At 52.1% G+C, this 24803-nt stretch overlaps 1 protein-coding gene across 1 annotated transcript; it reads left to right on the top strand.

Annotated features, from left to right (window-relative positions):
• The first annotated feature begins 36 nt into the window (after positions 1–36).
• Positions 37–17697, top strand: AARS2 (alanyl-tRNA synthetase 2, mitochondrial). The gene is made up of 22 exons (XM_037405358.1): positions 37–289; positions 590–778; positions 1446–1591; positions 2391–2585; positions 3096–3240; positions 3691–3836; positions 4141–4249; positions 4866–4904; positions 5647–5758; positions 6300–6427; positions 7169–7319; positions 9154–9323; positions 10331–10444; positions 10851–10991; positions 11612–11749; positions 12138–12247; positions 13335–13443; positions 14908–15030; positions 15476–15586; positions 16443–16526; positions 16646–16756; positions 17143–17697. Exons 1-22 carry the CDS (start codon positions 65–67, stop codon positions 17305–17307), a joined length of 2961 nt encoding a protein of 986 aa, XP_037261255.1. The 5' UTR covers positions 37–64; the 3' UTR covers positions 17308–17697.
• The last annotated feature ends 7106 nt before the right edge of the window (positions 17698–24803 follow it).

Raw genomic sequence — 24803 nt, 5'->3', positions numbered from 1 at the left:
GCTCACTGCCCTTTGTCCCCGCCCCTTCCTAAAGCCGCCGCGCCGCGATTCCGCCCTCGCCACTATGGCGGCGGTCGGACGGCTGCCTCGGCGGCTGCTGCTGGCAGTGCCGTGTCGCTGGCGCTGCAGCCCCCGCCGCGGGGGTGCCGACTGCCCGCCGGCTGGGCAGGTCCGCGCCGCTTTCCTCCGCTTCTTCCAGGAGCGCTACGGCCACCGCCGCCTGCCCTCGGCCCCCGTGCGGCCCCGCGGCGACCCGCGCCTCCTCTTCGTCAACGCGGGCATGAACCAGGTGCTGGCCCCGGCGCGGCCCGGCCCGCCCGCACGTCCCTCCGCCGGCTGCCGGGGGCCTCCGCGTCCCCGGAGGAGCGCGGCCCGCCGCGGGTGACCCCTGTCACGGAGGTCTCCCGCTGTGACCCCTGTCACGGAGGTCTCCCGCTGTGACCCCTGTCACGGAGGTCTCCCGCGGTGGGCTGGGCTCCGGGGGGGCTTACCGCCTCCCTCCCGGCCGGCGCTGGTAGCGCCCCGCCTGTGCCAGGAACCCTAGGCGCAGCCCCCGGCCTAGCCACAGTCTCTCTGCCCTGATTTCTAGTTCAAGCCCATTTTCCTGGGCACGGCGCACCCCCGGAGCGAGCTGGCACAACATCGGCGGGTGGTGAACAGCCAGAAGTGCGTGCGTGCAGGAGGGAAGCACAACGATTTGGAGGATGTGGGCCGAGACACTTACCATCACACGTTCTTCGAGATGCTGGGGAGCTGGTCCTTTGGGGACTACTTTAAGGTGAGGCAATAGGAATGAACCCTCTCCAGGGAGAAATGCGGCCTTTCTTTCAGAGCTGCGCGGTGCCATAGGACTGTCTGGAGGAGGCATTTTAGTAAGCTCCGAATTGCTCTGTGGGAGCTCTGTGGCCTGGAGCAGAGGCAGTCCGCTGGCCTGCAGAATCGCTCAGTTGCCCTGCAGACTCGCAAAGTGCTCAGCCTTTCAAATCTGTGAACAACATGTACAAATTAAAGTTCTCTGTGAGAATGCCAGTGTTGGCCATTTAATATGGTGCAAAGAGGTTACCAGTTCATTTGATGATTGTAACTAGAAAGTCTGAAAATGAAGAAGGGTAAAAAGGATGGTAGTCTTTTTGCTAGTGAATACATTTTTTCCCTTGGAAAGAAAATAATCCCTGTAACTCTGCTGGTAAGCAGAGGCGTGTAGACCATGCTGTGATCCTGAAGTTCTCCCAACAATTTAGGAATGTCAATTTTCCACAGGCAGCGGTGAGCTGTCTTGCTCACCAGACCCTCATCCTGCTCTTTGCAATATGCCTTAAAATTGGAAAGGGAGAGAGTGGCTGAAATTAACTTTTTTGGTGTTTGACTCCCATTCTAAATAGCCTTCCTGCCATTGCTGTGCATCCTGGATTACTGTGCTTCATTTATGTTCCTTGCCTGCTCAGGAGGAAGCATGCAGCATGGCCTGGGAGCTCCTGACAGAGGTCTACAAGATCCCCAGAGATCGTCTCTACGTCACCTATTTTGGCGGAGACTCCTCACTGGGGCTGAGTGCAGATGAGGAGTGCAGGGATGTATGGCTCCGCCTGGGGTGAGTGTGTTAGGGAAGAGGTTCTGAGCAACAGGTGCTGACATTTCAGTCTCCATAGTCTCCCGTTTGCTCTTTAGTTGGTGGAAATCAGATGTAGGGGCTGAAAGTTGTGTTTAAAACTTATATTGTTTCTGGTTTGTTTGGGCTGTTAAAAGTTGACTGAGCTCCAAGTGGTCTGGGGCACTTGACCTTTAAGCTGTTTCTCAGATATTACCAGTCTGGGGAGCTGAGTACCTCAGACTGGTGGGCTTGGATGAAGTGTGTGAAGGATCTCTGATCCTTTGCTTTCTCTCCATCAGAGCTGCAGTGAGTACATTCTTTTTTGAAAGCTAGCAATGGCTGCTTCAGTGTGATGATGAAGCCGCTGCAGAGAGCGCTGCTGTGCTTTGGGAGCTTGTTCCAGGCTGTATGTGGGCTTTGAATCCAAGGCAGCCAGTTCTGTGCTACTGCTGTTATTCAGCCTTGTCCATTGTGATCAGGTCTTAGCTCTGCTGGAATTCCCTCCAAGGAAGAAGGCGGCTCCACAGACCCAGTGGAGAGCCTGTCTCCATCAGCAAGAGCCAGACTGTGTCTGCCAGCCATTCTGGGCAGTGAGTAGGATCCTGTCTGGTTTGGTCCAGCTTGTTCCTGCTAGGAAGAGTCATTTTGTGTGAACAGAAGCAAAGGAATCATAATGTGTTTGGTTATTGAGTATGTAGTAGCCAGAAAGGATTCCTCCCTTCCAACTTTCTCTGTGATCTAGACTACTGTGTGCTTTGTGTGCATTTCCCAACACTGCCACCTCTGTTTGTCTTGCCAGGGTGCCTGCCAGTCACGTGCTTCCTTTTCCATTGAAGGACAACTTCTGGGAGATGGGGGACACAGGTCCTTGTGGTCCCTGCACAGAGATCCACTATGACCACGTGGGTGGTGGCAGAAATGCTGCGGCACTAGTGAACCAGGGCAGCCCTGATGTGGTGGAGATCTGGAACCTGGTCTTCATGCAGTACAGCAGGTACCAGGCATCTGGTCTGAACTGCGGAGCCTTTCCCCCTTTTCTGACTCCAGCATCATACATGTCTATCCTCAGACATCTCACTGCTTTCCTGGAGGTGGCAGTACAGAAGCAAGAGGGAAGCTGTGGAGATGCCCAGTGTGGCTTTTGATCCCCTTTGCTTTATTTGTCCTATCCTCCTTCAACCTCTTCTGTCTATTCTCCTTCACTGCTGCATTCCAGAGGTCTCCTGAAGTTTGCAACAGCCCGGAGAAACCTGAAAAGGGAGAGGAAGCCCTTTTTCCCCATGTTACAGTGTGTCCTGACTATCTGATGGTCCCATCCTGGCTGCCTGACAGTGCCAAGGCAGGCTGCTGTTAGTCTTGTCCCTGAGCTTCCTTTTGTTGGGTCACCTGCTGTTTCCGTGCCCTGTCACTCTCTCATTCTCTTTGACTCGCCTGCTCCTTTTCTTTGCCCCTGAACTGACCCTTGCTTCTCTTTTGCCTTTTATTTTTCCTGGCTGGCTGACAGAGAGGTGCAGGGGAGTCTGCTTCCCTTGCCACAGCACCATGTGGATACAGGAATGGGCCTGGAAAGGCTGGTGGCAGTTCTGCAGAACAAACGTTCCAACTACGACACAGATCTCTTCACTCCCATCTTGGATGCCATTCACAAGGTGATGGTGCTTCTGCTCAGAGTCACAGCTAAGCAAAAGCTCCTTAAATGCAGAATGCTTGCCTGGTACCATAGTAGAGCCTTCTCTACACATGTTACTGTGCAGTATTTTGAGACAGGAGGTATGTCCAGCCAGGTCCAGAGCCACATTCTAGGGAAACTGGGGAGAATTCCATGCTGGAAATCTGCTGGGATATTGACGCTGCTGATCCATTTTTCCTCCAAAGTTTCTTAAATTCCTCAGTGCCGGGGCACTGGCTGACCTGTCTCAGGTACAGAAGTCTTGGTCTGTAATGCTCTGGAAGGATTTAGTGGGGACATCTTCGATGTATGAGGTTTGATGGTAGTTGAGAAGCATGATGTCATGTGTAGATGGCTGCCTCTTGCACTGAAACTTTTCCTTCTGCAGCCATCAATTTTTGCTGATCTATGTCCTTACTTTCTTTTTTAGGGCTGCAGGGCACCCAGATACCAAGGTCTGGTCGGGGATGCTGATGTTGGGCGTGTGAACATGGCCTACCGTGTGGTGGCAGATCACGTGCGCACCTTATGTGTGTGCATCACTGATGGCATCTACCCAGGCTTCTCAGGAGCAGAGTAAGAACATAAGGAAATGGTGTGAGGGGCAGGGAGTTAGGTCTAGAAAGGAGTATGGAAGCCAGGGGAGAGGTTGTGGTGTGGGGCCACGATAGGGAGTGCATGAGCTTTGGGGAGACAGGAAGGCGAGAGCCTAGAAGAGGTTCTGATCTGCAGGCTCGTACTTGGATGGGTATAGAGTGTGGGGAACAGCTGGCCTGTGTTGGTAGATCAGGCCAGAGGAACTGTGTGTGGGATGTGCTCGATGTGGGAGCTGAGCAGGGATGCTCACGTGGCTGCTTGGCGAATCCTGCCCTATTTTCAGACTGGTGCTGCGTCGGATCCTGCGCAGGGCTGTGCGCTTTTGCTCTGAAGTCCTTCATGCTCCACCTGGGCTCCTGGCCTCCCTGGTGCCTTCCGTAGTGGAAGTGCTGGTAAGTAAAAACTGCCACCTTTGTGGGGGAAAGAGTATCACACATGTCCTATTCAGCCCCATGTCCATTTCCTGTACACTGTCAGGAGACAGTCTTGGATGTGAAGGCCCTCCAGGAGGGTGTATCTGTTGCTATGCACCGCAGCAGTAAAAAGTCTCTTCTCCTGATCATTTGTGGTGGGAGGGAGGGTGCCTGGTGTGCCCAACAGGACAGTCAGCACGAGTGGACGTGTCTAAGTGTGCGCAAGTGCACATTGTTGTTTCCCTGAGGACACTGGCTTCCAAACTGTCGTATCTGATTAAAGCTACCTGAAATTAGTCCCTGTGAGTACTAACAGCACCCTAAAAGACAATGCTTTCTTCCTGTTGTGAATGGATGTGTTTGCCAAGAGATGCTGTGCAAGGGCTAGCAGAGGCAAGTCACAGGGAGGTAGCCAGGAGATGGCAACTGTAAGTCCATGTGTAATATTCCCCTATGCTGCTGTCCCTGGAGCTGTGTGCTGGGGCTCCCTTCACACTCACCTGCCTGAGAAACCTTTGTGATGCTTGTGGCATGCGTTAAGATCCCCTGAGGAAGATGCTGAGGATTTTATGACTAACTGAGGCTCGCTCCACAGGGAGATGCCTATCCAGAGCTCGCGAAGAACGCAGACCAGGTAAGCAATGTTGGAATCCCCTGAAGAGAAACCCTATCTCTCCTTATTCTTGTGAGGCACTGCTCTTGGGGGCAAAAATCAGCCTTTCCTTGGGACTTAGCTGGAGTGGAGGAGTTTGCATAGCCTCCTCCATAGCCATGTTCTCACGAGTGGGCTGAGATGTGCTGGGAACATGTTTGTATCCTGGGCACAAGAAGTATCTGTGGCAGATTTCCTTGTGGGAACTCCTACTGTATCCTTACCAGGGACCGCTTGCCCTGGTATAAGGCAGCTGTTACTCTAAAAAAGCTAGGGTAGCTACTTTGCTGAGTGCAAGTACAGCCTGTCCTAGCCTGGCTTCCCTTTCTCCAAAGTGGATTAGTGATTTAAGGCTAGTCCCGGCTTGCTTCTGCTGACAGCAACTGTGACAAGCAATTTTTCTGGCTGTTCCAGCCATGCAGTTTTAATTGGGTCACAGACATGAATGTCAGACAGGGAGCATTTGTCAGCCTAAAGCCTTCCCCAGGTGGATGGTCAATATTTACTTGACAGGAATGATGATAGGATGGACAATGACTGGTGCTGTTTAGTAATGCATCGAAGCCATGTTGTGATGGATACTTGCAGAACAAAAAGGCTGGTTCTAGCAGACGCAGTACCTCTGTTAGACACCTGCTTGATTTGCTTTTAGCTGACAGGGCTGAGCTGAGCTGGGGAACTCCCTGAGGTGTTGTGGCTAACCCTTCTTCTGATCCTTGGGCAGATCATGGATATCATCAATGAGAATGAGGCTGCTTTTCTGTCTGCCCTCGAGCGGGGGAGGCACATCATTGAGCGGACGGTGCAGCAGATGGAGCCCTCCACAAATTTCCCGGGTGAGTCTCACTCCTCTGACAAGCTGCACTTAAAGATGATTTGATCCAGATCCTCACAAGCATTGTAGTCAAAACTGGTGGATGTCTGCCTCCCCCACGTCTTTTCAGTGACCTTCTAGCCACGGGCAGAGGAGCAGATGTTGCTCCTTTCTCTAGATTGCAATTGTTATCTAGTACGTTGTTCTTACAACAAACTAGGCATCAGGCAAGTTAGAAATGTTCCCTTGCTGCTGTGTTGACTGATTAACTAGGTCCTTAACTCAGACACAGCTGAAAGAAGGAGCTCAGGAACCAACCACCACAGCTGTCTGTCTAGTTGTGCTGCACTGAGTTTTAGCATGAATGGGGCATCAATAATACTCAGTCCCATACAAGAACTGCATGGCTTCTCTTCCCTTTCCCATTACCAGTGCAGCTGCACACAACACAGGTGAATCCAGTTACCAAGGCACACACTAGATTGGTCCCACCCAAGCAAATCCTGAGATGTCTTTGCTTGCTGTGTTCACACAGAGTTCGTGTTCTTCTTTTTGTCCTATAGCTGAAGTAGCCTGGTCTCTCTATGGGAATTTGGGATTCCCTCTGGATCTGATTGCCTTGATGCTTGAAGAAAAGGGAATCAGTTTGGATTCAGCTGCTTTCAATGAACTTGCTCTGGAAGATGCAAAGGTAAGAGGGAGACTTGCCTTGTCAGCATAATTCAGAGCCTCACCTCTCTCCTGTCAGCATGGAGGCAAAATTCATTTCACTGCTGAGGCTCTTCAGATATATCACAGGGCCCTGTGCCTTTTCCCTGAAGGGGAGGTGGGTCTGAAACAGCGGTGAGGTCATAATGCCTTTGCTTGTGGGTGTGGGACTGAGAAGTATTGGCTGATGATTCTCAGATCAGTAGAAGTGTTTTGTGATACTAACTGTTGCTGGAGTGAAGGTTATCGTAGAATTATATAGTTTAGGAGTCTCCTCTGTCAGTCATGGAGTCCAAATCCTCACACAAAGCACAGCCAGCTTAGCCCAAACAGCAAGTGGTTTATAAAGAGTTTACAAAATCTCCTTGGTCTCTGTAGTGCTGGAAGGCTTGCACTGCCACCCCACCCCCTGTGCAGCAATCTGTTCAAGGCCTTGCTTTTGGGAGTTTTAATGTCTTGGAAGTTTCATACCTACACAGCAAGCTGTGCCAGGAGGGTTGCATTAGTTGTTGCCTATGGCTGCCTTAAAGCTAGCATAGGGTGGTATGGAGTGCTTGTGGGGTTTGAAGGAATGGGATTAGTTTACAGTAGCCTCCATCAGCCTGGATCTAAACAAGCCTTTTCCAGGAAGGTGAAAGGAGTTTTTTCTAGCCTTACAGCTCCAGTTCTCAATTTGAGTGCCCCCAGGTATCTCCCATATAACTGTGCCTTCGCTCTGCTGTAGCGGAAGGCTGGTGGCCCACAGGCAGGGCAGCTGGAGGATACAAATACGCACCTTGATGTGCACTCGCTGGCTCAGCTGCGGAGCAACAATGTGCCTGCTACTGATGACTCTCCAAAGTACGCCTACACACTTGGGCAGCATGGGCAGTATGGTAAGTGGCTGGGTCCTGTCTGTAAGGGAAGCTCTGCCTGCGGGCACTGGAATCCCTCACAAGACTGCACTTACTGCCTAACCTCATGCATGCAGAACATGTACTTTGTGGCTTGAACCTGTCCACCTTGCTGATGCATCTTTTCTCCGCCCCTGTACCTCATGCCAAAGTAGGTGCTTTTCTTGCTGTTGCCAGAGTGTGTCCAGGAAGACCTCTGGGCTGGTGACAAGGCTGTGAGCTCTGGGTTGGTATTACTGTGCCGTGGTGAAGCAGGGACTGTTGATTTGTGCTAGAGATGAGTCTGTCCCCAACAATCAGACTTCTGAGTGTGAGTGTCAGGGAGAATGAAAAATAATTATGCAGGGGGCTTGGATAGTTGTCTTAACGCCGTGCGCCTGCTGCTGCTTGGCAAACCGTTAGATGGCAGGGCAGGCTTTTTAGCATTTAAGGTAACTGGGTTTGCTGATGCTCTAGGGAAGGCATAAAGCTAAACCACAGAGAGTAAGAGGTGGTGTGGCTGTCACAAACAATTAAGAGATAACTGTGTACAGCCAGCTCCCCCTTACCCAGTGTGCTGGCTGCAGCACACACTAAGCATAAAGTGAGGCAATTCAAGCTATATATGCTATGGCAAGAGCACAGAGGAGGAAAAAAGCCCAGCAGTGACATTGGCTGAAGTCTCCAAGCTAGAACTGTCCCACCTCCTCAAGTCTCTGAATCATGGAACAACTCAGGTTAGAGGGGATCTCTGGGTATCCAATCTCTTGATCAAGGGAACTTCAGCTTCACAGTTGGATCAAGTTGCTCAGAGCCTTGTCCGTTTAAGTTTTCAGTATCTTTAAGGACAGAGATCCCACAGACTCCGTTCCCTGTTCTTTATCACTCTTAGTGTGAAAAGTGTTTTTTATTTAGGTAGAACTAGAATTTCATATACTCTAGATACAGTCTTACAACTGCTAAATAGGGATAAATAACCCCTTTCTTTGACCTTTTGGCTATGTTTGTGTTCATACAGCCCAGCAGGCAGGCAGACTTCCCTGCTGCAAGGGCACCCTGCTGACTTGTGTTCAGCTGGCTCCTGAGGACTCCCAAGGTTTCTGTCAGTCTTATTTCTGTAGCCTGCTGAGATGCCCCTGGAAAGCAGCCGTGCTCTTTAGTGTATCAATCAGTCTCCACCAATTCATTGCCGTATACAAGGAGAATATGGGTACATCCCATCTTGTCATGTTAAATGGTGTCGGTCCTAATATCAGCCACTAAATACCTCTACTAGTAACTGAGTATCAGTTGAACATTGAACTATTGACCAATTCTCTGTGGGGCTAGCTGCCCAGCCAGTTATGCACCCACTTTATGGTCTACCTGTCCAGTCCGTATCGCCTGAATTTGGCTTCAAGGAGCCTGCAGGAGAGCATGTTAGAAGCTTGCTGCATCAAGGAAGGTGACATCCTTGTCATCCTTGTCCACCAAGTCTGTCTTCTCTTCATAGAAGGCAGGCAGGTTTGCCAAGCTTGCTAGTGTAGCAAGATGCAGATGTCTGTGCCGCATCTGGTTCTGTCAGGCTCACATGGAGCCAGATTGGGTGCACGTGCCTGCTGACCTGCTACTTGGCAGGTCTGTCACTAGGTGAGTGAGTGGCGACTTAGCTCCAAATAACAGATCTGTTGTCCTTTCTGCCAAAAGCTGTTCCTCTCCTCCCAAAGCTAAGAAAAGTGCCAGCTTTCCGTATAGACTAGGCGTAGGCAGAGTTGGCATGGGGAAGTGACCGCGCCTTTCCTTTTGCGATCTGGCAGGGTGTATGCACTAATTGCTGCCATCTTCTCCCCTCTGACAGAGTTCAGCCCATGCCAGGCTACTGTCCTGATGCTGTACAGAGATCAGTCTCTCCAGAAGAAGGTTGGGGCAGGGCAGTGCTGTGGTGTCATCTTGGACAGGACTAACTTCTATGCAGAGCAGGGTGGACAGGCCTCTGACCAAGGCTACATGATACGTTTAGGACAGCAGGTAAGACCCTTTGCTGCCTGTACCCAAGGCCACCATGAGTACTGAGGCCAGGCAGAATTCCCCAAGTGATGGGCTGGTTTACTGTGTTAATTTGCAAGCTGCTGACTCTTGACAGTTCCTTTTGGTTTGCATTAGGGTTGGTGGGGTGAGGGAGAAGCAGCAGTTGCTTCACAGAGGTGTACTTGCTGCACTGGTTGTCTCTCAGCCCTTTGCAATTTCATTTTTCTGGGGAAGACTGTGAAGTCTTCTTGGCTATCCCTTCAGTCTACTGCATTCTCGCTAGCAGGGGTTGCAAGGCAGAGAGAAGGCAGTCGATTATCAGAGAATCCATGAGCTCAGCAACTTGTCTCTGGCCAGTCCTGCACAACTGTAAGCAGTGTCCAACCTGGGACACAGTGCAAAAACTCTTATCCCTCCCAAAAGCATCAGGGAGGACCTCCATTTCTGCAGCATGTTCCCTCACCCTTACCAGAGGGAGAGCTATGACCCTCTCCTGGGCAGTTACATGGGTTGCAGCTTTTTCTCCTTCCCCCATTCCAGCTCTTGAGAATCACTGCGGGCATTGATGCTGCCTTTTTAGCCTTGTAGAACGTGAGTGTCTTGCTCAGCACTTCTCCCCAAGCTGAAACAGGAATCAAGTTTTGATTGCCAGCCCAGTGAGGCAGACGTGGCACCTTGGATGCCCGAGACAGGTGCCTGGGCAGCTGCTGTCCATTTTCTCATGGACAAACATCCTTCTTAGGAAAATTCACGAGTATCGGTGGTGTTACTGCCCCTCCACTGCAAGCTGACAGCCTCGACATGCTGTGCAGCGAGTGGCTGGGTGCAGGGAAGGTCTGAGGTATTCTGGTTATATTTGCAGTAAGCTTCTCCCTGCTTTTCCCACCCCATCCCTGTCTTTTAGGGATCAGCGAAGGTTGTGTTTCCCTGTTGGATCAAGCAGGGATCTAGCACAGGTATTTGGATTTTCCCTATGTCCTAACTCCTCTTTCTGTCTCTTTGCTCAGGACATACTCTTCCCTGTAAAGTCAGTTCGGCTCTGTGGTGGTTATGTGATCCATGAGATCACTGCTGTGGAAACCCTGTGTGTTGGTGACCAAGTGCAGCTGTTCGTGGATGAGGTGATAATTTACAGCTCTTAACCTTTTCCCAGCCTCGTTTTGAGAGTCTTGTAATGTCCTGAGTAACCTGGGTACAGCGGAGCCTTGTCCCTTTTATTCCTGAGACTGCTCTTCGTCATGATATGCGGTGGGAAGACCTCACAAGTGACTCTAATCTTCTATGAGCCATTGGTTTGTCCAGAAGTGTCCAGCCTACCCTTTGCTGTTTTACAGAGGTGATCCCATGGGAAAAGAATTTAGAGCTGCCCTGTGGCATCAATAAATCTGACAGCTGTACTACCCATTTTTTCCCTCCTATCTTCTCCCATCCCCTCACATGCAGCCTTTCCTTTATCTCTTCGTGCCATCCCCTGCTCCTGAAGCTGCAGAGAACCAGTACTCCCTGTCAACTTGTCTGTGCTTTCAGGCCCAGCGGCTGGCCTGCATGATGAACCACACCGCTACCCACCTGCTGAACTTTGCACTTCGCCATGTCCTGGGTGACAACACAGAGCAACGAGGGTCCCATGTGACAGCAGAGCAGCTGCGCTTCGACTTTGATACCAAGGTGACTCTGGACTTGCGTTTTCTTGTTCTTAGCAGTACCAACAGCCCAGTACTGGCTGCTTCTCAGGGATTTTTCTCCTCTCACCGTAATCGCTCCTTTAGAGACAAGTCATGTTTTATCTAAGCAATGAAACTTGGCCCTCTGGATGTGACTGGCTCTGCTTTGCACTGATCTGATGTTGGGCAGGGCTTGCCGAGGGGGTGAATAGGGGTCAGAAGGGAAAAGTCTTGGCAAGGCCAGTGGTCATGAGACTGACCTGAGTAGTGTAAAGGGATCTTTGAGAGATTCACCACCTTGGCTGTGGCACATACCTGATGCCTGTGCTAGTCATCCAAGGTGAGAGCAGTTGGGAACTGAAAGGTCAGGCTGAGCACTGGCCCTGGTAACCTGTCACTCATTGCAGCATCTCTCTTGAAGTTTGGTTGACGCTTATCGCTCATGGGAGGAGGGGGTGGGAGAGTCATGATGCTCACAGTTCCCTTTTACAAGTAGGGAAGATGAGACACAGAGAGAGTGGTGTGCTCAAGCTGAGTTGTCTGGAGGCTTTTCCCCAGTTCTCCCTTCTTTGTTCTGTACCTCTCAGGAGGCTTCTCCTGAAGGTGGCCGTTTCACTTCTTCAGGGCCCTGTGACTGCGGAGCAACTGCAGCAAGTGGAGCAAGTGGTTCAGGATATGATCAAACGAAATGAGGTGGTGCACATGGCTGAGGTCCCCCTCACACTGGCAAGAAGAGTTCAGGGACTCCGTGCAGTGGATGAGGTATGACAGGGTGGCAGCACATATCTTGGTGAGCCTTCTCCTTCAGCAGGAATCACCTGGGTCACAAGAGCTGCAAGGGAATTGACTCCCAAAACTCAAGAGGGAAAATAGGACTGAGATGAGATCTCAGGACAGTGTTGTAAAACATGGAGGCCGGTGATGCATAGGCTTTCTGTTCATTTCTTTGGACCAAAAGCTTGTAGTGTCACACAATTGTTTCTTTCTCCCCGTGGTGGCTGGTTGTAGGGGAGAAGCAGTGCTGCCCCTCACTCTGGGGCTCCTCTAGAATAGGGGAAAAGTGAGGCAGACACTAGAAGCCACATAGTTAGTCTGTAAGTGGCCCTGAAGGACCATGTTGTTAGCTGCTGACCCCTGTCTCCTCTGTCAGGGGTATCCAGATCCAGTGAGGATAGTGTCCCTGGGGGTCCCTGTGGAGAGTGTGCTGACCCGCGACTCTGAGGCTGCAATGCAGACCTCTGTGGAGCTCTGCTGTGGGACGTAAGTGACTTCTACTTGCAGTCAGAAGCTGTGATTGTGAGCGCTGGTGGCTGAAGTAGAGACATTCTTGCAAGCTCCGTATCCTGTCTCTGTGCAACCAAGTTTCCTCACTGGAAAGGTCTTGTGAGGACAGGGTGGGCTAGTTATGAAGCCTTGGAAGTCCCAGGGTGAAAAGCAGAGTGCTTTTTCTTGCTTTATAGTCTGAAACCAACCTGGAAGCCACGGAGCACCAGCAGAGTGTGGGAAAAGGGGCTGTGTCCTGTCACACCAGGGTTACAACGCTTTGGCTTTGGGGTTGTAGGAGGGTTGGGGACCCAGCAGGAGACAGGTGGTTGTGAGATCTTGAGACACCTCGGATTATTTAATTATCCTCACCCTCTTCTGCTTTTGCAGTAATGAGAGTAAAAGAAGAGTTAATCAATCTTAGGACAATGCTGACACAAAAAAAACCCCACCAGGAACAAATTGGCCTTTGAGCAGATACAGCTGAAAATGAGCAATTTTCTAGTCATGAGATCATTCTTGTGGGAGTAGTGGGACAAGAAACTGCATGGGAGTGGAGATGATCAATCCTTATGAAACTGTCTGAAATAATTATTTGTGGTAACAGAACCTGAGACAAACTGTAGTTGTTTTCCTATCCAGTGTTGAATAGCTGAGAAGGAAAGGGGAGGTTACCAGTGCCCTGTGACTGCACAACTACCCTCTGACTGGAGTCTGCTGGCCTGACAAGAGAGTGGTGGAGTTAAAGGCAAAAATTACTTTGTACAAGGTTCAGTAGCAGCGGAGAAGAGAAAAATCCCAATTCATCCTACTGTTGAGGGAAAGGAGGGGAAAGCAAGGCAGAACTTGGTTGGTATGTGCCATTTGACAGCAGCTTGCTAGGCAGGTAGCACAGAAGTTCCTCTGGAGTAGTCTTAACTCTTGCCTGACAGCGTTGCCATCAGGATTTTAGGGATGGGAAAGGATTGAAGCTATTGGGGAGGGGCTGTTGGACTTGACGCTTGTATAAAATGAAAGCAGGCTTCCTGATTTCTGTTTCCAGAGAACAGCTTGTTTTCTTTCTTGTTCTCTGCTGACTTTGCAGGCACCTTCTAAAAACAGGAGGTGTGGAAGATCTGACCATCATCGGGGAGCGTCAGCTTGTTAAAGGAATTAGCCGTGTCATTGCAGTGACAGGGAGACAAGCCAAACAGGTAAGAAAGGGGGAACTGGGATTTCTGCCATGTTGAGACAATGCCAGAAGGACCCAACTTTGTAGTTCCTGCATAGACATTTAACTTCCCCCTGCTTTGGCTGGAGCCTTTCTGCTGTCTCTGAGCTGGCTTCTTCCTTCATTCCTGGGCTCTGCCCTGCTGCTGTACCTCACTATTCACCTCCACTACCCCCATCCTAGTCTCCTGTCTCCTTGACCTTGATTCCTCCCCTCAGACCCCCTTTTCCAAGATAAGAACTTGGCACAAAATACCAGGAAGCCTCTGGACAATAAATTTCAGCCCCCAAGTAGATATTTAAAGATGTGGTCCTTTGTGCTTTGGTTTCACCTCCTGCTCACCTCTTGCCTATCACAGTTGGGTTTGCACTTTATGATTACAAGGCTCTGGCCTCATTCTTACAGCCCTTCTGCTTCTGTAGTCTTTTTTTCTGCTAAGCTGTCGTTCTGATCTGGCTGGATCTGTATAAAAAGTAGCAACCTACTATTGTGTCTGTGAGATCGCTCTGTCCTTTGAATATCTGGAAGTGTTGTGGGCCCCACAAACTTGCCTGCTTCCTTTAAGGCTGCAGTCAGAGAAGAGTGACTCACTGTCAGTGGAACTGGGAAGACTAAAGGCAAAACCCACCCCTGTAAATCTGTTGCTCTTTGGCTGGCTGTCCCCTGTGCATCTGTGTCCCTAGCAAGGCTTCTCTTCATGCAAAGGAATGAAAAGCTGCAGGGCACATCTGTGTGCTCTGCTGTAAGTGCTGACCTGGAGAGCTCCTGAGGGGAGCTGTGTGCATGTGTTAACCAGACAAGAGAGACTGCAGGCATGAGGGAGTAACTTGAAACAAGGGATGAGTATCCTAGCTAGGCAGAGCAGTCCTCACTATCCACAACTTTTCTTACATACTCTCCGCTGTCCTGGTCTGAAGTCTCACAGGGCCATCATGAGCACAAAGATCTGGCAGGGAGGAAATGTTCCAAACCATAAGGATTGTCACTGGTGAAAAAAGCTTGTATTAGCTTTTTTTATGAATGGTAGCATTGGTGTTGGGGAAAGCAATAAGAAGTGTGGCCAAGAAACAGCTGATGAAGTTTCTTGAGTTTTAGTGTTTCTTTTTTGTTTCTGCAGTCAGTAGTTTCAAGATTGCATTTCCTAATTAAAAAGAAACATGAAGAAGTAAACGGGACTGCCAAGTTTTTCTCACTTAAATCCTTGTGATTTGGTGCAAGATACTAAGGGAACATAAATGCGTGACATCTTGGTCTCCTGGGTGTGACCATGTAGTGTTGGTTGCAAATCCAGAGAAATGTTCTATTTCAGAGTCTCTTGGGGACAGTCATTCTTAAAGACTCTGTAGGTGTCTTTGCACTGCTTGCTGACCAGCACTTCAGTGTTTATGACCCTGCTGCCCTCCCCACTTTCCCCATCCCTGTTCATTCTTTCTTTCTGTCTCTCCAGGCCCGGGAAGTAGGCCAGCACTTGGCTATGGAAGTGGACTCTGTCTCCCTACGAATGAAGCAGAGGAGCACCTCTATTCCCGAGACGCAGAACCTCTCCAAAGAAGTGGGCCAGTTGACCAAAGTAAGGATTACGCTCTGGCACAGAAAGATCCCGTTCTGTGTATGGGCTCTGTACACTTGAGACACATGACTTCTTCTCTATCAGGTTCACATCTTACCATGGTGAACAGCAAGGCCAAGTTGCTACCTTCTGTTTCCAGTTTGATCACAAAGATTTCTACCAGTGTTTAGGTGCCTTTGTTGCAGAATGACCAGCTGCCAGATAGAATGTGAGAGAAGGCACTGGCAGGGAGGGTAAAGCAGTGAAAAAGGGTCCCAGGCTTTTTACAGGGCTTTAGTTGCCCAGCTGACAAGAGGAAGCTGCACACCAGAGTGGCTGGCTGGGCTGATCATATATGGGGTATAGGAGGTCTAGGAAGAGGTCAGGCTGGAGCCTGACCTCTCAGAGAACAGCAGTTTTTGTGTAGGTACAGCTTACTGTCCTCACACAGCAAATTGTCTTGCAGGTGGTGGCTAGCACTGCAATGCCCCAGTGGCAAAGAAGAGAACTACAGACCATCCTCAAAGCGCTGCAGCGAACAGCCAACACGGCCGTCAAGAAACTGGAGATACAGCAGGTACTGTGGCAGCAACACCCTAACTTGCAGTCTGCTAATAGCACTGTGTGGCAAAACCCAGTGGACCTGGTGTCTCTGTCACACTTTACAGCCACTCGGTCACTAGGGGCCCGTTAGAAAGCAGGTACAATCACACACGGTGCAACACAAGCCCTGTGATGGGTTGATTTCACTGGCATTAACCAGGGGCATTATTTAAACTGCAGTGAATGACTGACTGGGCTTTTGGCACTTGCAGAATCCCTGTGTGCCTCTGCCTGTGAGGATGGAGAGCCCCGTTTCAGCACTTTTGGCAAACACCAGCATGCATTTAGCCATCACCTCCTTGTTTATATAGGGAGAAGATGAAGTGGCCCTGAGAGTGGGCTTTACAAGGTTATGCAGTAAGACAGTGGCAGGACAGAACTTTTCTCCCAGCCATATGGATATTGCTGCAGCTTCCCCCTGCGTTTGTGTTCTGCCAATTTACAGTAAAAGTCCTTTGGAAATGTTTATTGGTGACTTCTCAGCAAGAACTACCCTTTTCTTAAAGTAGGAGCATCTTGCCACAGAAGCCTTCCCGAGACATGTGGCAATGTGTAGGTCCAGGAGAGAGGCTGGAGACTGAATGGGTGGGTCACTGTCTCTGCCACTTTTGACAGGGGTTCATCTCTGCTTTTGAGGAAGGAGGGTTGTACAGGTCTTCATGTGGGGGTTTCAGCCTGCCAGTCTGACTTCTGCTAACATAATTCTCCCATCTATCCCACAGAGCAGCACTTCCATTCCCTATGTGTATCTATATGTTGCATGCATATATCCCTATCCAGCCCACCCTGTGCCACCTGTAGCCCCTCAAGTGCTGTGTTCCCTCCTCCAGGCTGAAGCTAAGGCACGAAGCCTGCTGGCCAAGCATTGCAGCCAACCTGTCATCGTCGATACTGTCCCAGCTGATTCACTCTCTGTGAGTAATCCGTGGTACTTGGTGGCCTAGCAGTACCTAAGGAGCTGCGGGGCACGTTTCTGCTGCATGCCAGTCGTCTTTGCTGTAGCCTGACCCTTCTTTCTCTCTGCCTTTCTCAGATCCTAATGAAGGTAGTGAACCAGCTATGTGACCAGTCTCCTGGCACATCAGTCCTGCTGCTCAGCCCTCAGGCTTCTGGTGAGGTGCTCTGTGCCTGTCAGGTGTCCAAGGTAAGCAGAACCCTGGTAAAGACACAGGGAACCTGCTTGCTAAGGGGGACTGGACCCACTGCTCAGCAGGTCCCAGTTGAGGCTTTTTGCTGGGATTCTGCCCAGTGTTGGTGGTTAATCATGCAGGGGTAGGACCTGAGATGACCATACTGGGACCAGATATGCTTTCAGTCTGCACTGGGCACAGATATCCCTGGATCCTCCAGGCCATGTCTGCCCAGGGGCAAGACACAGCATTAACATGCAAGCTCAGCCTTGTCAGTCCTCTCAGTCGTGACTGCCTCGGGTTAGCAAGGGCCCAGGCTGGGTGGGGGAAGGATGCTGTTATTTTCTTTCCCCAGACTGCTCCCCAGTCCAAATGACTTTTCTCTGTGTCACTTCCCTAGAATTGCCTCCCCATGTTCTCTGCTGCTGACTGGGCCGTGGCTGTCTGTACACAGATGGAAGGGAAGGCAGGAGGCTCTTCCGTCGTTGCTAAGGGCAGTGGAAATGTCAAGGGCATGCAAGGAGCCCTGGCTACTGCACTGGAGTTTGCTCAGAGTAGACTGTGATGCTTTGGTGGCAGGACAGCTGTATGTACCCCAGCTGCAAGTTATGTGGACGCTTGATGCAGAGTGCACAGTCTGCTGATCTGAAAAGTTTAGAGCTCCCACACTGAACACTGCTGCGACCACTCCATTGGAGCACTTGATTTCTGACCATCTGGGATCAGCAGAGACCCCACTCCTGATCCCACTGACAGAACAATGCTGCCTGTTCTCAGCATCAGCATATGGGGATTGAGCCTTGGAAAGCACTAGCTGCAACAGCAGATCCTGCTTCTCCTGGAGCAGTGCAGTTCTTGCCATAGGACCAGTACGACAGAGGCTCCGTGGGAGCATGGGGAGATGGCATGGTGTTACGCTGAAGCCATTAAAGGGTAGAGAGTGTCTGACTCCTGATGTTTTGTGTTAGGCAAACCTTTTTTTCTCTGCTCTGGCAGAGGGGTTCGTTCTATCCCTGCAAGTCAGCTTGCACTGTCTAAACAGTCCCATCCTACTGCAGGACTCTGGACACCCCTCTGATGAAAAACGCTACTATAATTTAGAAATGGGAAGAGAAGTCCAACTCTGCTTGTAAGCTCAGCCTTGTTAGGCTGACAGGTGGTGCTGAAGCCAGGCCTCCATGCTCCAGCACTGATGGAACTAAATTGTCTGAACTAACCATGCAGAAAGCAGTCTTGGGGGGACCTTCCAGCTTGGAGCCCATTTCCTTTCTCCTCCTTTGCTGCTCTTGGCCTTTCTGGGCATGAAGTTCAGTATTTCTCTTCCTCTTTCTGAGCCTGCAAGGATCAATGAGGTCACGGTCTAACCAACTCATGATTTTACTGCATCTCATAAGCTCAGTAGCACTAAACCTGCTCTGTAATTGAAGGAGAAAAAGAATCTTATCCTACCAAAGAGTAGTTCTGTGGAGGCATCTGTGGTGCCCATATCATCCCAGGCTGGTAAAGTGAGTCGCTGCAGTAGAAACGCTGGATTTTGAGCCACAGCCAGGCCAGGCCATCACTGATCCTAGGAGAGAGCATTTCCTGCTCTCATCCTGGCGAACCCCCACTGAACGGACTTATGTCCCGTCCTCCCCTTTCCCTGCTGCTGAGGGACAGTGCATTCACATCCTGTGCTGCAGCCGCAATAGCTGCCCCACTGCTGCCTGGGACACCCTGCATTTCAGCAGCAGATGAAGCAATGCTCAGCTGGGAGGGCTTCGGGGAATGAAACACAAGTTTTAAATATAGTTCTCTGGCCGAAATGGCAGCCTACATTCCCTTGCAGTCATCAAGGATCTAAGGTGCAAGTGGTACCCTGGGTATGCATTTGCGACTCCAAACACACACAGAAGGGATCACAGGAAGTGGGAAACTAATTAAGAGACGATGGGTTTTTTTGCTTGAACAGGTGCTGTCAGGTTGGCAACACATCCATAAGTCCAGATGGATCCCGAGGTCCCTTAAGGGCATGTGCAATGCAAAGGTTTGCCAGCCCCAACTACCTGACTTTGGCAAAAGGGGAGCAGAAAGTACTTGCTTGTCTTTTCTTACTCACTTTGCTTCAGGAGCTTTGCTCTCAATAGCCTGGGCTGCAGTGTGAGAGGCTGGCTGGACGCGCCTGCGAGGAGTCCAGCTCCCCCTGGCACTGCTGCCACCCGAAGCCCTGGGACAGGCTGCTAGTCCCACGGGACTCGCTCCAGGAAGCTACTGGGATCACGGCAGTGGTAGCGGAGCTGAGCCACACAGAGGGTGCCGAGTGCACGCTGAGTGCACGGGCAGCTGCTGCACAGCACACACGAGGCTGCAGCGGTGAGCTACGGACCTGGAGCATGTGTGCGAGGTGGGACATCCCGTCCCTCGGGAGCAGCTCAGGGCCACTTAAAGGTGGTGCTGCCAGTTACCTTTTGCCTTCCAGCTGCTTGGGAAAGGAGGGGACGGCTCTGCACTGGAAGCGTTCAGTGGAGGGACAGGCAGCATGTTGGGGCGTGTGGGCAGGGCAGGAGCAGCCCCATGGCTGGATCACCCCTCCAGCCCTGGGCTCCTGGGGAGCATTGCTGGGGAAAGCTGTGTTTCTGCCACAGCAGAATGGCATGCCGACAGCCCGAGGAGGCAGGAGAGGCATTTGACAGGGAATCCCAGCAGCTTGCCTTTGCTGTGTGCCCTTCATGGCTAGCCGGTTCCCTGCACGAGAGCACTGGCGCCTTGCAGTCAGCTCTGCAGCTTGGATTGCAGCTGGCGTTTCCGTGCCGCTTGCTGAGAGGCACGATTTGCTCAGCTGCAACCCAAGCTCCTCACTCCTCCAGAAAGCAGCAGGAAAACCCACAGGGCTGGGAAAAGAGCCCTGCTCCCTCTCCATCCTCCTCGCCACCGGCCCAACCGCTGTCAGGAGCGCCCTGGGACTGAGCCCACCCTCCTGGCCAGGGTGCAGTCATCTGGACAGAAATGGAGGGGTGAATTTTGATTGATTTGTGCTGGATTTATTCTGGGTCTTAGTGTACCAGAGGGTGGCTGGTGGGTGTCCAGGACATCAGTGCAGGGGGTGTGCCAGTGAGGCTGTTGTGGTGTTACCTGGTCTGCTTGCAGACCCACCACCCAGGGTGCCACGCACTGCTGCATCGGCAGTGTGCTGCAAAGCTGCTCACCCTGCTGCCATGCAGCCAGAGCAGGCTCCCAGCAGGAAGATGAAGAAAACTACAGCCATGGCGATGCTGCTGCCCACCATGTGCAACAGCTCCCTTGAGACTGGAGAGGGGATGGAAGGAGACCTTGTCCTGCAGGGTCTGCTGTGGGGGAGACTGGAAGCAGCTCCATCTTGTCTGAGTCCATATTGCGCCCAGCATCTGTGTGTCACTTTGGCAAGCTGTGGGGCTTTAGACTAGGTTGTGAAGTCCTACCATCCACAATCACTTAAGAGTCCCACAAGGGCTGTCAGTCTCAAAGTCCTGCTGTGATTCCAGTCCAAAACTCTTCCTGTGTTTTCAGCGGGCTATGGGATCCCTGTCCCAGAGCTTTTGTCATCAGGTCGTCTGGTCTTTCTGGGACACTCCACGCCAAACCTACTGTGAAAGTCCCTGAGGCTATGCAGACACTGGGTTACTATTCCAGTCCGCAACCAAGATCCCTGCATTTCCTTCTAGTCCTTTCCCCAGCTTGTTTCACGCGTTTCCCTCTTGCTTTGTATCAGAGGTTGCCTGGGCTTGAGCCCTAGGAATGGGAAGAGGAATCTGAGCCTACGTAGACCTTCTTTTCACATGGTGAAGAATTATTTACACTTGGGTTGGGATTTGCTGCTCTACTAATTTTGTTGTCTCCTCGTTTGCCTGTTTGTCCCACATTTCAGATGGCATTCCCTCCCTCCCCCTTCCTTCCCTTGCTGCCCACGCTTGTGGGTATCTGTCCTCCCTCCTCTTCCTGGCTGGCCTGGTTAGGCAGGTGCAAGAAGGAAGATAATCCATCAACTCAAATATCACCTAGTTTTATGGAGAAAGGGGAAAAGAGATGGAAAAACTACATGACCTTTAAAAGAAGTGAGCCCTCAGGTTCCCTTCCCCCACGCAGAAGCGGCTGCTCTGCTGTAACCTTCTCCTCCCTGCCCCAGCATTTATTTATAAGCACCATCAATAATTAAGAACCTGCCTGCTTGCCTCAGCTGCGGTGTTGACAGAGGCCTCTCTCTGATGTTTCCTGGCTCAGCCTGGCTGCTTTGCTCACTTGGGCTTTTAATTTTCTTCCCCTGCCTTATTAGAAACACAGGAATCACCCACCTGGAACAGACTGGAGATCCGGAGAGCCACAAGAGCTCCCTGCAGTGGGCTGGTGACCACAAGAGCTGCTGGCTCTCCTGGCCCTACAGCAGCAGCACGGGCTGGGATACCTGGGGTGTCCCTGCTATGGGCACCACTGCTCCCTCCCGGAGTCAGGTGCTGGGAGAAGAGAACCCCTTGTCCACATCTGACGGCCAGGGAGCCCCCATGCTGGCAGCTCCTTGCTGAGAAAGCAGCCAGCGAGGGCACTGTGGCTGGGGTCCAGCCCCGGGGGAGCACCATCACCCTGGGCACCCAGCCAAGGAGGTGGGAGAAGGAGAGACCCACCAAGCAGTGCAGCTAAAAAGCACGGCCGAGCAGGGTGAGCTGGCCCTGGCAGGCGGAGCTGGAGGCCTTACAGTAAAGGGGTACAGCTGGAGTTAGAAATCAGGGATGGAAAGCTTTACAGTGCCCTGGAAGAAGCACCGCAGGGCAGAACCCGGGGACAGGCCAAGCGCAGAGGCAGCAGCCAGGCTTGGCACATCACTGGCACTTCAAAAGTCCTTGGGAACACTCCGGGTCACACCTTGTGGGTTCAAAGGCACCCTGCAGGCATCAGGCAAGCTCTGGCCATGGAACAATCCCTCAAGCGTGTGGTTTCCAGGCAGCCTGGAAAGCTGCAAGCAGAACCTGCAGTGTGCTGGGGCTGAGCCCAGGACCCTTTGCCAGTGTGATCCCGATGCAGTGACGAGGCGCAGGAGGGAAGCCTGGCTCTCCCCGAGGCAGCCTGCGGTGCTGCCAGACGGGCAGAGACGTGCAGACCAGCAGTGGCAGACAGCTGCAGCCCGAGGTGCTCAGCAGCACGCACCCAGCTCCCCACAGCACGCAGCATGGTGCCCCGGGCTCCCCGGCTCCACCGGCTGAGGCCTGAAGGGGATCGCAGAGGGGGCCGGGGCTCGGCCGGGGCCCCCCACACCCCGCTGCAGGGACAGGGAGCGCCTGGGAGCCAGACACAGCAGCACAGAGCAGATCTGTCACAGAGCATGGCTCTGGAGGGACGGTGATGGCATCTGGCAGCTCCTCAGCCCTGCCGATGCCAGGCTGCACTGGGGTGGGGAGAGGGCACCGAAGGACAGTGTCAACTCAGCAGCCCTTGGTGCGCAAGCTCCCAGGCTGTCCTGTCCCATCAGTGTGAGATTCCTGCCACAGTGACCACCCTGATGTTGTCCTTGCTGTGATGGGTTGGACAGGGTCCCCTTTCTGTCCCCCAAAGCTGCCCCACACCAGACCCTACAACTGCTGATGCAGGATGTATTGGAGCTGCTGCTGGGGGGCACCAAGGGCCTGCAAAATGGAAAAGGTGCCTTCTTCCCCAGGCATCCCCACCTCCCCAGCCCACGCAGCCCAGCTGTCCCAGGGGTGCTAGAAGACCTCACCCTGCTCCCCACTGGTCTCCGTCTTCTGTGGGTCAGGCTCTGAGGAGCATCCCCAGCCTTCAAGGGAAGGGGGTGACCCCCTGCAAGGGGTATCAGGTGTCCCTCTGCAAGGGGCGTCACAGCCAAGCGGGTCTTGAAGGTAAGTAAGGCAAGCAGGGATGATGGCCTCGTTTCAAATATAACAAAGCCCCTGGACGTCTGAGCTGTTTTCTGGTTCCCACGAGGGAAGATGCTGCACTGCCTGCTCTGGGCTTTTCAAAATCTCCCTGTGAACTGCCTGTGCTGTAGGACCTGATCCCTCGCCCACATCTCTCTAGAGCGCTTACCACTGTCGCGAGCACCTTGGGTTTATCAAAACACAGGACGCAACACAACAGGGAGCAGTGGAAATTGGGGCAGGGAAGGGAATGACACAGAGTCACAAGCTAAAATGCAAAGCATGGACCACAACAGGGGAAAAAGAGAGCATGTGAAACCAACAGAGTCTCCGTGAGAGTGCTGGAAAACAGCCTCCCACTAACTCTCATCCCCAGCCTGGGAAGGGAAAACTTCACACCTGCTCTGACTGTCGTGAAGGCTGCAACAAGCTCAGACAGGAATAGAAGTCACTAACTAGATGCTCTCCCTCCTCCAAGTGGAAATGCAGCCAGCTCTCCTCTCCCACATGGCACCCCAGCTTGGCTCACACACCCGCTGCCGGGTTTGCCAAGCGAGGAGATGCTGTCCACATCAGAGAGCCATGCAGCCGGTGGCCAAGTGCACAGAGCAGGCAGGAATGTGACCAGCACAGCCGAGGGGAGCTGGCCACAGCTGGCACCCTTGGCAAACACACAACAGCACCCCATTTCACAGGAATAGAGGCGCAGGGGCGGAAGGCTAGCAAAAGTGTTCAGTGACCAGCATTTCTGTATGAATTACCTCCTTCATAGCCCAGCCTGCTGCAATTGTGCACTGTTTCTGTGCACATCTATCTCCTCCTGGACTGTGCTAAGGGAGATGTCTTCTCCATCCCCTCCAAGGAGCTGAATGACAGTGACTTGGCAGTGAGGGGACATAAGCTCCAGGGACAGGACCTGTGGAGATTGTTGTGACACAGTAGTGACAGTGGATACCCTAAATTGCAGACAGCGCTGATGGAGATGCCCAGCCCTGGGCATCAAGAAGAGCCAGCAGCAAGTGCCAGAGTCCCTCCAGGAAAAGAGGGATTGCTCAAGAGGCCACCCAGTTCTGAGCAAAAGTAGCAGGCATTGCACCAACACAGCCATCTGAAGCAGAAAGGCTGGGAATATCTGAGAAAATCCTCCCTGAGTCCCTTTTGCTGCCCAAACACAGCCCCATGCTCCCAGCAGGGCTCACAAATAGGGTGTTTCTGCTGCTTTCAGCCTGAGACACTTTCTGGCAGGACGGCTGCTCTGCTTTTCCCCTCCTCCTCCTCATTTCAACAAGGGGGGACTGGGGGCTTGTCCTGCCCAAGAGAAGCTTGCTAGACTTTCAGAGCTGTAACTACCTTTGCAGGCAGTCACCCAGTGGGGATGAGCAACCCTGTCCAAACAAGAAATGTTCCAACAAGGAAGAAAGGAAGCGGGGGCGAAGGAGCGTGGAGGAAGCTGCGGCTGTGGTCGTGTCCTAGGCATTGCTTGTAAATTATAGCATAGCCTGGGAGGTGGGCACAGGGAAGAGCTGCAGAGCAGGTCCAAGGGGTCTGGGGTTCTGCCAGCACCTCCCACGTCAGTCCCACCGTGACTGGGCCTGAAAACCAGGGAAGCTGGAGCAAACACAGCAGCCTTAAATCTGGCAGTGCTGGTTCTCCATCTCTTTTCTGTAGACTGAAGGGTGGAGAGAAAGGGAGGGGAGCCTGGCACAGCTCCTGCCCAAGCCTAGTGTGCCATCTGGCATTTGGATGCAACGCGAGGGCTGAGTGGGAGTCAGAAGAGAGACCTGAGTCTTCTGGCCTGACGCTGGAGGGATCTCAGAGAGTGGGAAGGAGAGAGGGCTCCAGCAGCAAGGAGAGAGGCGTTTGCAAACAGAAGCCAGTAGGTCCCTGGGCACAGATCCTGCCTGCAAGAAGGTTTTCATGATTCAGTCAAGAAAACATATGATCTGGGAAAAGAATTTAAAAACTAAGAAGAAGCAAATAAACTGTCTTGCGTAGGGAGCTTCAGCTTGGCAGGATGAGGCACTGTGTCTGCCCTTTTCCTCTCACCCTGCTACAAGCAGCAAGGGTCTCTGAAGGAAAGGGGTTCCCACGGTGGGAAGTGTTACTGGAAGCTGCTGAGCTGAACCAAGCAGGGATAAATCCAAGTTTTGAGGGAGTAGAAAGGATTTGTTGGTACACCGTG

The sequence above is a fragment of the Falco rusticolus genome, chromosome 12, assembly GCF_015220075.1.
Source record: "Falco rusticolus isolate bFalRus1 chromosome 12, bFalRus1.pri, whole genome shotgun sequence".
Classification (NCBI taxonomy): Eukaryota; Metazoa; Chordata; class Aves; order Falconiformes; family Falconidae; genus Falco; species Falco rusticolus.
The sequence above is the reverse complement of the archived record's forward strand: the minus strand, read 5'-3'. Positions and strand labels throughout refer to the sequence as shown.

Excerpts from the sequence above, each read along its gene's own strand:
- AARS2 (XM_037405358.1), top strand. The coding sequence starts at position 65 with ATGGCGGCGGTCGGACGGCTGCCTCGGCGGCTGCTGCTGGCAGTGCCG. Across the intron at positions 5,759-6,299 it reads GCCCTCCACAAATTTCCCGG|CTGAAGTAGCCTGGTCTCTC; the intron begins GTGAGTCTCACT and ends TTTGTCCTATAG. Across the intron at positions 10,445-10,850 it reads TGCAGCTGTTCGTGGATGAG|GCCCAGCGGCTGGCCTGCAT; the intron begins GTGATAATTTAC and ends CTGTGCTTTCAG.